The 11819-nt window shown below is 43.2% G+C and overlaps 1 protein-coding gene across 1 annotated transcript; it reads right to left on the reverse strand.

Annotated features, from left to right (window-relative positions):
• Positions 1-243: 243 nt before the first annotated feature.
• Positions 244-10346, reverse strand: LOC102385037 (methylsterol monooxygenase 1-like). The gene is made up of 5 exons (XM_006026878.3): positions 10106-10346; positions 4140-4288; positions 2098-2224; positions 1366-1520; positions 244-1055 (listed from the first exon to the last, which is right to left on the reverse strand). Exons 1-5 carry the CDS (start codon positions 10310-10312, stop codon positions 854-856), a joined length of 840 nt encoding a protein of 279 aa, XP_006026940.2. The 5' UTR covers positions 10313-10346; the 3' UTR covers positions 244-853.
• Positions 10347-11819: the final 1473 nt, after the last annotated feature.

Genomic DNA, 11819 nt, shown 5'->3' on the forward strand with positions numbered 1-11819 from the left:
AAGCTATTTTTAGTTCCAAATCGACATGTTTCTTTAGAAAAATCTAAAGTGCAAATGCAAAGCCAAATTAAAATGAATGAATGAAATCAAAGTTTCCCACTAGCCAATTTAAATAGTTTTAAAAATCGGTAATATAAATCCCTTGGAACTGAACAAGGCCCCCTCCGACCCCCCCTACTGCTCAAAAAGGCAAAAACATTAAATACAATAATATAAATGTAAACATGTTCAAAGAGTCAGCTGGAATGATTAATGTTAATGCTCTACAAATTGAAAAACGTTTAATTGACAAATTCTTAATTCTCCTGACTATGAATTGGTATAGCTTACAAAGTATCCGTCTGGCCCTGAACTTCTTTCTGCATTTTCTCCCGCATGGTCATTCCCTTATTCCCTGAAAATGATACCATTTGAATTATTTCCAATAATGATTCTGGGTCTGTACTCTGTTGCCTTTAAACGCTTCTCAGGGTGTGAATAGACAATACTATGACACACTCTAACAGATGATGAGTGTGACAGCCTGCTGTCCAGCTGAGTCTGTGGAATCTGCCTTTTGTTTGACTGATCCTATCCTGCAGGAAGCAGAAGTTAAACCAAGGCAGCTTCCCTGTGAATACGAGAACAGTAAATTACTGTGATTTTTGTTTGACTTGCTGTGGGATAGCAGCAGATAAATGAATAAAATAGTGGTTCATCCAGTCATGTTCATGAGCATTAAGTCCTACTCCAACCTTCCAGCCGCATAACAACCCATGTCCTCAGGGTTCAGATTTGCTTTAAATGTTTTCTCAATTTCACCAATATTTAGATCAAAATCCATTTGTATTTTCATTTTTCAGGACATAATCCTTTAATTGTCATGTTCCTTCATTTCCTTCTGTCTTCCCCTTGCATTATAATTTTCATACTCCTTATCTGTCCCAAATAGCTCATCCCACCATGTGAATATTGCAGCATAGTTCCCGTGAAAGTTCATGTGGTGGAAGTCATGAAAACGGCTAGTAGCAGCAAAAGGCACCAGTCGTAAGGGATCCCAGGGAACATCGTATCCGCTGCAGTGAGAAGAAGAAAATATGATGTATGGTAAGTAAGACTGCACAAATACTCTCTCAAATATTGGGCCCAGTGAAAATCAGAAATACAAAAATTAAATACAAAATGAAACAAATAATTTTCCCAATCTCTACATTTTGCCAGGTTCATTCACAAAAGTAAAGGAACAAAAGTGGAACAGTAGCTCCAAGCTAAACGTTTCAGGAGCTCTTGATGTAGTTCTGCTAATGGACATCCACACAACTTGTGCAAGCATGCTACTAAAGACATTTCTCATTTAACAGTTCTAGTTACTGCGTTCTCATTTACCTGTGCACATGCGTATTTTGCACTATCCGTGCCACTACCCAAAGCCACAACGAGAATAAATGATGGCAAAAAATGAACGTGCCAAAGGAGAAACCTGCTCCAAAGATCAAAATCTCTGCTTGGCCAGCATATGTTGCCTGAATGGAAAATGGCGCCTGGAAAAAAGAAAACCATTTATCTTGTTAGTGCATATGAAGAGCATTGTGATCCCGCCTATCAATAGGAAGCAGTTTCCCCCATCCCATATTCTGATTTTTACCAAGAACTAAAACTTTAGCACGTTCTCACTTCCACAATGGTAACTTTTTCTCTAGCCTGGATTTCTTCCTCCCCTTCCCTTTTCAGAACAAAACTAGAGCTCATCCTTCCTTCCCCCAAAATGGAATTTTTTTAAAAAGCACCAGAGGTGGAAGAGAGCTATTCCAATATTACAGCTGAACTCGCTTTGTTTAAACTGTTATAAAGCTGTGTATAACTTTACTAAGGCGAAACTGAAGAGCTAAGGTATGCAAAGTTTCTGCAGCTCAGCTTCCTCTGACATCCTGTTCAGCTTAGGTCTTTACAGCATAAAAGCTGGCAACTCAATGTTATCACATAATCAACACTGCTATATTAAGGTATTGCATTCTTAAGGGAAGATTTATATCTTTGTCCATTTAAAAGCCAGTTGTAATTTTAAGTACAAACTCCTAGTATACTGTCTAAACCATATTGCAACTTGTGTTTCCCTACCTGGAAGTCATGATGAACTTTATGGAGGTATGGATATAGTGTTTTGTGATGCATTAGCCTATGCATGAAATACTCCCAAGCATCTTGAATCAGGAAACACCCAAAGATTTGAAGAATTGCAGAATACCTAGTAGGAGTTGGAGAGAGTAAAGTGTGAACAAATGTATTTGTATAATACCCAACAACAATCAAATATGATGCCCTGGCTGTAGATATGAAATTGCCACCAGAAGAAAACTGAAAAAGTATCTTTGCTTAAACCAACATCTCTGTAATACCATAAGCATCCCAAGTTTATGACTTTTTAATGTTTACAACCCAATTAACATACTCAAAATGGAGCTATACCCCTGATAAGCCATTTGTTATTTGAAGGCTTCTGTAGTTTAACTTTTGAGAAGTGTTCTCTTTGACATTGGCCACCTTGTAGGTGTTGTTACTACCAGGGGTATTGCTGCTTTAAATTAAAAGGGCACTTACTTCAGTGTGGCAATTAAACTTATTTTGAGTTCCTGAGGCTTTGCTAGAGACTAGACATTACTGTTCTGAGTACTTCCTTTCAGACTTTAAGAGTCTTTCCCAGGTGCCTCACACTTGTTGTTTTACATCTCAGACACCATATCTGGACAGCTGGTTCCTAATGTGCATCTTGCAATATCACCTTCCCTCCATGATCCAACCTTTTCCAGTTTTGTGGAGAAAATCCTGCTTCAGCCTTCACAAAGGATGATTTGCTGCACCAGTCTGGTCTTCATTAAGGCCAGAGTCTGTTGTTTGACTCATATTTCAGAATCTTAGTTTTCATAATTTGAAATTGCTTGCCAGTTCCCAAAGGATGACTGGTACTCACTACACAGTTTTTATACTAAGAAGGTTGAGTGTGATGGCATCATCAGAGTCATGCCGCTTAACCATCTAAATATGAGAGTCTTGCAGCATGGAGTGGGAGCAAGACAAGTGCCATCAAGACAAAGCCTCCTTGCAGATCAACTACCATTGACATCACTCTGTTGCTTCAGGATTAGGACAGCATATCTAGCCAGCCAATCTGTATGGTAATCATGCGAAGGCTAGATACGTAGCCTGTGTTTAAGGCTTCACAATACAAGGAGTGCCCCACACCAGAGGCGTGAGTGCACAGAGGAGACTTCTGAAGAAGAACATTTCTAGTAAGTAACCTCTTTTTGTTTCACTTTTGAGTGGTGAAATGATCAAAGTACAGCCTCCTTTCATAGAAGAAAAGTTAATACAATATTCAGAAACTATAAAGCAGCATGTTATAATCTGCATTAGTTTTACTCCCACATAATATAATTAGCTACTATTTTAGTTTTATGAATCACAGAGCATTGCCATTAGTGATGAATGAGAGAAATAGCAGATTGTGTAAATTAATCTATAGCTGTCATAAGGAAATGTATTTTGTGATATATCATCCTTGCTTTTGATTGTGCTTTTTCATTTACACATTTTTGCTTTTGATTGTGCTTTTTTTTGATTTGTTGGATTCATTGGTAGTTCAGATTATGAGGTTTTGCTGCACAACATGCCAAAGCCCAATGAGAAAGGCTAAAAGGAAGAAGCAATACACAGCTGCCCTGCTGCAAATTCAATAGAAACTCAAGATGACCAGAATCATGCTAGACATAAAAGACACAAAACCTATGTAACTCATGCTCTAAAGCATAAAAAATATGGGAAGCAGCATGAGTGTCCTTTTGAATCACAAGCAAAGTACATATGTAGCAATATAGCCTGTGAGTGTAAGCATTGTCATCCGGCCTAAAAATTCCACGTGCAATGCAAAAAACCTCAGAATTCACTTTCAACTCTTAAACGTCCCCTAAGAATATGTGAAGAGTCAGCCCCGTGATTGATTTCAGTTCCGTGCCTGGAACAAAAAGCAGGCCGGAGAGGATTTAGGACAGTATTGGAAAACAAGAGCTGCAGAACATGGAAGTCAGTGGGACTTTTTAACATGACTAAAGACAGTAGAACTTAGTCTTGTCATTGCATTTGATATTTTTAGAAAGATATAATACCATCGAGGCATGGAGTTCCAGTCGCATGGTAAATTGGCATACTCCACGTAAAAGTACACAGCTAAGGACAGTGGTATATGGAGAGTGAATATATGATAAAATGTCATCTTGAAACATTTCCACTGATCTTCCCAAGTTTCTGGCTTGTCCTAAAAAAAGATAATAATGAAAAAATGAATGAGTCATAAATGGCATTTTTCTTAACTCCTGATGCTATTCAGTAGGGTTGTGCATGCCTGAGGGGTGGGGTAGTTGAAAATTGGGCTTCAGCTTCTTTTTGGGCATCAGTTTTTGACTTGGTGTTTCTTGTGGTTTCTTCTTCAAGCCCAACTACCTGCATAGGTCCTAATGGTCCCTGGGAGAGGAAAGTGCTCTCCTGCACAGTTCTAGGCTGCAGTCACTGATGGGAGGGTGAGGTGACTTGATTCCCATTTTAGCTCCTTCCCCTGAATTGCTTCTGTCTGCAGATGCTCTGCTGACTACAATATGGACATTAGGATTATTTATTAATTAAAAGAAGGAAACTACTGGATAATATTTTCTTTAGGAAGTTTCAACAGTGACACAAAGATAGCTAAGAACCAAGACAATCCTCCTGATTTGGGAGCTGGTAGAGCATTAAGCTCTCTAGGCAGGCCTCAAGTTAATGACTGTAGATAATTATCTAAGGGAAACACACATCTTGTGTGTATGTTTAATAATCCATTTTCAGAAACCTGGGCTTTAAAATCTCATATTACTAGGATAAATGAGTAATACAAAACCTGCTTGCTACTACTTTATTTCCATGTAATTAACAGAGGCCCACCATCCACTAAACAGCTGAAATAAAATGAAAAATTGCTTTCCAGAGTTAAAGATTTCACCTTGCTTCAGGGGTGGATCCAGGGTCGGGTAGCCTGGACTCCCCCTCTGCCCCCTTTGACTTCTGGTCTGCCCAAAGTTTAAAACCAAGTGCCTAACAATGGCAGCAGCATTTCTTATTTAGGCAGCAGTGAGGGAGTTGCTTGACTTCATGCATCATTGTAATTTCCTTTATTCTTTCTGGACTTCTCATCCCACAGGGGTTAACAACCCACTCCCCTTTTTGATGCTCCACTAATAAAGCTATTCTTTCTTCTGCACTTCTGCTAATAGATGCCCCTCTTTAATGTAGCTCCTATTTTGCAGCCCTGCACACACTTTTTAACACAAGCTAAAAACATCAACTAAGGTGTGGAAACATTAATTCAGGTGAGCATCAGGTCAGGTGTGGAAATAACTTTCAGTAAAGTAATGGATGCACAGTCAAGATGCTCAAGAAGGCTATGTTTTGTTTTATGAATCTGAAAAATTTAATTCTAATGATAGAAGGAATGAAGAAACACCATCTTATGATTAAGTTTTGTCTACTTTGTTGCATTTTTTTATATATAATATATGCTATAGGAAATTAGTGCACATTCCAAAAACATTATATTTGCTTTAAGATCAAAGCAAAAACAAATAATATGGCCCTAGGCTCCACGCAGACTAATAAAGCTTCTAGTTTCTTTTTATCTGGGACAAAATGTGTGTTGTTTTATACGAGATGATACACCACACCATCTACACCCCCACTTTCAAAATGCTAAATCTGCCCATGCCCTGCCCCCTAAAGACCGCCAAACCTTGCCATAACTTTTTGGTTGATTCTGAGATGGGCCAGGCCTGTCTGTCACCAAGGCAGTACGAAACTTGTAAAAAAAAAATATAGAATCTGTTTACTTTCTTTGCACCTTTCAGGGGAGATGATTGACCCATCAAAGCTTCTGAGTCTAATTCAGATTTTGGGAAAAAGTTGTGGGTTATATAAGCCCATTAGGTTGGGCAAAGATTTTCCATTTGGTTATTCACAGAGCTGGTCAAGATTCAGAACTGCTGCTCTACATGGTAATGGAAATGAGAAATTTCAAAGTGTCCTCCAGAAGGGAAATTCCAGGATCTTCAATTCATAAAAATCAAATAATTTCAGTTCGCTTTTTCCCAAGTAAAAGGAAGCAGACTTGATGTGGGCTCCCTGGGCGCTTGTCCATGTTACACCTCTCCTGTTACCACATTACACTTTTCCTGTGTCCACGTGCATTTGGAGCTGTAAAGAGCTTGTTGAATTTTCAGGTCAGGAGAGCTCCCAACTAGGTAGTGAGGAGTCTAGAAATCCTGAGAGCCTTGGCTTAAGCCAGAACTCCTGGCTGGACAGGAAGGAGCTGGGAAGTCCTGCTAAGCCCATCTTGTGCTTTGGTTTCCAGCATTTTCCAGGCTCCCTGAAGCAGAGCTGGAGCCCTAAACCAGAAAACACTGGCTTGAGCTCCCTGTGCTGAAGACTTCCAGGTTCCTGGCTCTGTAGCAGGGAACCCAAAGGGCTCAGTATTCAGTCAACAGGTGCCTGGGATTACAGGCATGGTTCTTTGAGTAGATGTGATTTCTTTTATTAGGCCAACTGAGTAGTTGGAAAAAAGGTTCTTAGCAGGCTTTTGGGTGCAGTCACCCTTCTTCAGACTTAGGGAGTCTCTGCTGTTCTGAGACTCCAAGAAATGAGAGAAGCTAAAAGTGTGGCAGGATGTCAGTGAGAATGTGAATAGGTAGAAATAAGAAAGACAAAAGGTAAAGCAGAGACAGGAGGGAGAAGAGAGCTGGGAAAAAAAAGGCTAAAGGGAGACATTACAGTGATAGAATACAAGGTAGAAAGAGGCCATTGGTGAAAAAAAATAGTTGGAGATCAGGAAAACAGGAGCAAGAGAAGCTCAAAGTGTGAGAGGATGTCTTGAAGATATAAATAGGTAGAAAGGAGAAACAAAAGGTAAAGCAGGGGTGGGAGGGGGAAGAGAGCAGGGGAAAAAAGGCCAAAGGGAAACATTACAGAGGTAATAATGAGGGTAAGAAAGAGGCTGTCAATAAAGAAGGAAATAGGAAATCAGGGAGACAAAGGGAAGAAAAGTGGGAGAGGGGAGGGGAGAAAAGGGGGGAAAAGAAGGATGTAAGAGGTCAGGTCAGGCAGGTTGTAATGTGTCATAAAACCAATGTCTATATTGAGTCCATCGATTTTTTTTTTTTTTTGGATCCAGTAGATTTATGAAGCGAAGTTCATAGGCTTATCTATGGAAGGTGTTTTGTAAATTCCCTTTGAGGATTAGAGCTGAGAGATCAGAGAGGGAGTGATTGTCCTGTGAGAAATGTGCCCCCACAGGTACTTGGGTATTCTCGGCTTTGATAGATTTCCGGTGTGCGTTCATTCTGGTGCACAGTTGTTGTTTGGTTTCTCCTACATATTTTCCATCAGGGCATTTAGTACACTGGATGAGATGTATAACATTTCTGGAGGTGCAGCTGTAAGATCCAGGAATGGTGATAGCTCTGTTGTGGGGTGTAGTAATTGTGGGGGTTGTGGGGATGTGTTGGCAGGTTTTGAATTTCTTGTCCTGGCATGTTCTGGATCCCTTCGTGGATTAAAGGGCATTCATTTTGTTTAAGAGACATCATGTTTTGCTGTTTCCCAAATGGAATATGGCAGAATTATAGGTTTATTAAAGCATTTGAGTACTTTTTTGCTTTTTGTCCTCAGTTGGTGAAACAAATTCTGAAAACACACGTTTTGGAAGACCTGAAATTTGTTGTTCCATCTAACTCGAGCCTGTAATTCTGGGTGTTTGTTGAGGTTGTCAGCTAGGATGTTGTTCATCTTTCTACCTGCACTTCCTGACTACGCTGCTGCAGGATTAACTCGGGATATGTGTACGCTAATAGAATCATAGAATTCTAATATTATAAAAGACTTTGTCTGTCTGTCCTTCTGTCCATAACTCTTTATTTGCACTCTGATTGGCTGACTGAAGCAACCAGTTAGCGTGCGAATACAGCATTGGGACAGGAGGTGGTGCGGCTGAGCGCTGCCATTATGGTGGGGACACAGGAGACGGAGGGGGGGTGCGAAGCCAGTCCAGCTGGCTTGGCCCCCCCAGCCCTGCTTCCTGCAGGCGGCGACAGTGCAGCGGAGGGGGAGGGTGGGGGGAGTGAGGCCACCAGAGCTGGCCTTGCCTCCCACTTGCTCCTTGGAGGAGGTGGCAGTGGTGGTGGTGGCACAGGGAGGGAGTGGGGTCGGGACGCTATGGGGAGGAGGGGAGCAAGGCCACCAGTGCTGACTTCAGCCCACCCTCTTGCTCTGTGGAGGTGGCGGCAGCGGCACAGGGAGGGAGGGGGTTGGGATGCTGTGGGGTGGGGCGAGGCCACCAGTGCTGGCCTCAGCCTGCCCCTCCCCCCTTCCATCATTGCTACCTGCAGGGCTGACATAGGCCAATTTGGCTGGCGGGGGGGGAGGGGCTGGGCAGGGCAGGGCTTGTGGGGGCTGGAGGAGTGGGCAGGGCTGGCGGGGGACCCCCCCCATGGTCCCCTCCCCTCTTCTCCAGGTCCCCCCTGACCTCTTACTTACTGGCAGTCGAGCCCTGGTGCTGCAGCACGCTGCCTGCCAGGCTGCGCATTTCAGCACCAGGGCAAGAGGCCAACCACGGAGGCGCTCTGGCACTCAGAGCATCTCTGTGGAGGACCCAGCCTCCAGTTGCCTCAGGGCATGGGACCGTGCCCTGCCCCACTTTTTTTAAACTTCATTTTTTTTAGACCTGTGGATATCCAGGGGTCTAATTTTCTCCCTGCACTGCAAGTTTGCATTTTTTCATTCCTGCACGTGCCTCTTGCCCCATCTCAAAGGGGTTTGAGACGGGGCAAGGGGCACATGCGCACTCGTTTGGACACGCCCAAAGAGTTTATGCACCATATTAGAGAAGGATCATTTTTATTCATTCCTTTATTTAGATTTTACTTAATAGTCAGATTTTAGCTCAAGACATGAGGCACCCCAGTACTACTTCAAGAGCATGATCAAATTACAGCAGCATTAAAGTAATCATTTAAGCAGGAACTCAGCTCTCATTGCGGTCTTTGGCACACGTCTCTTTTACAACTCTACACAGAAAAAACAGCTTACAAGATGGTTCTTGAAAGGACCTATCCCAAGCTGCATATTCCTGATTTGTAAATAGTTTTAGGGGAGAGGATCTATCAGATTTTCAGGTTGCAGTAAGAGTGCAATAATTAGTAATGTAAATTAGGTTTTCCATGTTTCTTCTCATTTTCGTTTGTGTTATGTTCCTGGTAACACACTGTCTCCCAAATTTCTTTGCTGGGTAGAACCCTGGATATAAGTGACCGACCAACTTAAGTGGGTATTTAAGTAAATCCTGAGTCTGCTATCACTGTTGGGTCGCCTTAGATGCTATGCATCACTGGTGATTCTTTGGGCAGAGTGAGCAGGTGGTGCCCATCTCTCCAGGTTTGGATGGCCGTTGGCTCACAGGGAGCTGATCCACCCTTGTTTTTAGTCCTGCTGGGTGCCCCCACACTCTCCTCATCCAGGCTAGCCCAGGTGAGGGAGCTAGTTCAGTCACCAACAAGCCGACCATGGAACAGGCTGTACTATTTTAGCTGGTACTAGATAGCACACCTGGAGAGGCCTGGCCTGGCAGGGGAGCGGGTCTTTAAGGTCATCCTAAAAATATTAACTCAGTTATGGACCTAGCGATCCTTAAGTTCTGTTCCCATTATCTGGGATGTTAGATGTGGTTCTATATGGGTTGCCCCCCAATTACTGAGAACAGACATTAGCCGCAGATCTAGTCCCATTTTGGAAGAGGAGAAAAATCTTTCTGCTGGATTATTGTGTTTAAAAAGCAAACATCAAGGTGCAGCAATACTAAGTGCTGATTTGCAAATAAATGTTTGTGATAGAGGGATTCATCTTCCACTATGACTTCCTGCATACCCCTTCCCCACTCTGCAATTCGGTCTTTCTCCTTCTGTAATTTGTACAATCCTGTTTGGTACCATTTCCTCTTCCCCTTTCTGAGTTGCACAATTTGTGCTCCTGCCCCCCACCCCCCTCCTTGTTTTGGTATTACCTGTTGGATTTTGTATTTCTTCATGGCTGGGATGAACTGGTAAATGAATCCAGGAAGCGAGGCTAAGTAGTAGGAAGACAAATACAGCAGCAGGGTACCCCATGTGACCACGTGGAACTTGGCAGAGCTCTCTAGCAAGCGAGTCCAGGCATCCCGGAAAGATTCCTGCAAGAGGTTGTGCTGCAACAGGGAGCCCAAAGTTTCCATGGCCAGGAAGGGAGGTGAAATGAAGAAGCTCTGGTTCCTGTCCACACTTCTAGAGACCATGCACTCACTCTTTCTTTATATATACATGTACAGTATGTGTATATGCATGTGTATCTGTGTACATACATGTATATGTCTCTGTATGTAACTGCTTTGCACATGAGTCATCAATAGCCCAAGCAATGAACTTCCTGATGCTTCTACTAAATTGTGGGTGTGGTTGTACAGTAAGGCCCACAATGACAGAAGGTTTTTATTTTTGCTCATCCCCTGTGTAGTCATAAGATATTTTAAATAGTCATAAGTCGTAAGACCTACCAAAATAGTCCAGAGCCCACATCAGTTGTGGCATGCCGAGCAAAATGTCTTCACGTGCCATGTCTGGCACTTGCCAGGTTTTCTGACTTCTAGTTTAGGGTTTAACTGAATGCTTAGATTGGGGGTGTCTTGAACCTGCCTAATTACCTGGACTAAATCTGGGGAAACCCTTAATCCACGCCTAATAATGTGTGGATTAACGGCTTCCCTGGGCTTAAGCCACAGTTGTGGGCCATCTGCCAATCTGTGGGGAGGGGTGGGACATCTGGGGCCGCTCAGTCATTCAGAGGTGTGGGGGTGCCCCTGCCATGATAAGCCCATGAGAAGGGCAGCTGGACCTGTTATTTGCCCACAAAATTGGCAACCTGCCTCCTTGAGTTGGGCAGATCCCTAGTCATAAGCTTATTTCGTCTTTTGCATTTTAGGCTTCTGGTACTTTAAAACAGACGCAGTAGTTTATTTATTTATTTTTTTTGCAGCAGCATTTAGAGCAGGGGAAATTGGCTTTATGTACTAAAAGGAAAAGATTAAGATGCAAACGATCTCTTTGCACATAACTCAGGTGTTGGATAGAACTTGAGCAAGGCAAGAAGTGCAGGGGCAAGAGATATACATATAATGCACATAGTTGTCCAGGATATATAAGAGCTACTCATTAGGCCTGTGCGAAGCAGCTAGTATTCGCTTTGGATTCGGATTTGGCCGATTCAGGGGACAGTGATTCGATTCGGTGATTTGAATCACTGTCCCAAATCGATTCGGCTGAATCAGTGGGGGTTGGGCCTCTGAATCACCCAGGCCCATCCCCCACCCACCCCAGCTCCCATCACTGAGGAAAAAAAAGCCCCGACTCACCGCATGCTGGGTGGGGGGGGGGAATCCCTGCTTCTCCCCACTGTCCCATGCTGCATGGAGGGCTCTGCATGAGCCCCACCCTGCTGTCCCAGGCCCCCCATGGCTGCCCTGCCTGCCCCACCTTTGGCCCTTTAAGGCATCCCCCCCCCCCAAAAAATAAAAAACCTGGACTCACCAGTTCCTTCCCGGTGGGTAGCAATCCCTGCTGCCCCCCGCCATATGGTGGGCTCTTCCACAAGTCCCCCGAAGCCTCAAGGCTGTTGCAGGATCTAGTGAATGTAGGGAGGTTTTTGTGGGTTTTTTTTTTTTTTCTTAAAGGGCCAGGACCTGGGGA

Source organism: Alligator sinensis, unplaced genomic scaffold (assembly GCF_000455745.1).
Source record: "Alligator sinensis unplaced genomic scaffold, ASM45574v1 scaffold741_1, whole genome shotgun sequence".
NCBI lineage: Eukaryota > Metazoa > Chordata > Crocodylia > Alligatoridae > Alligator > Alligator sinensis.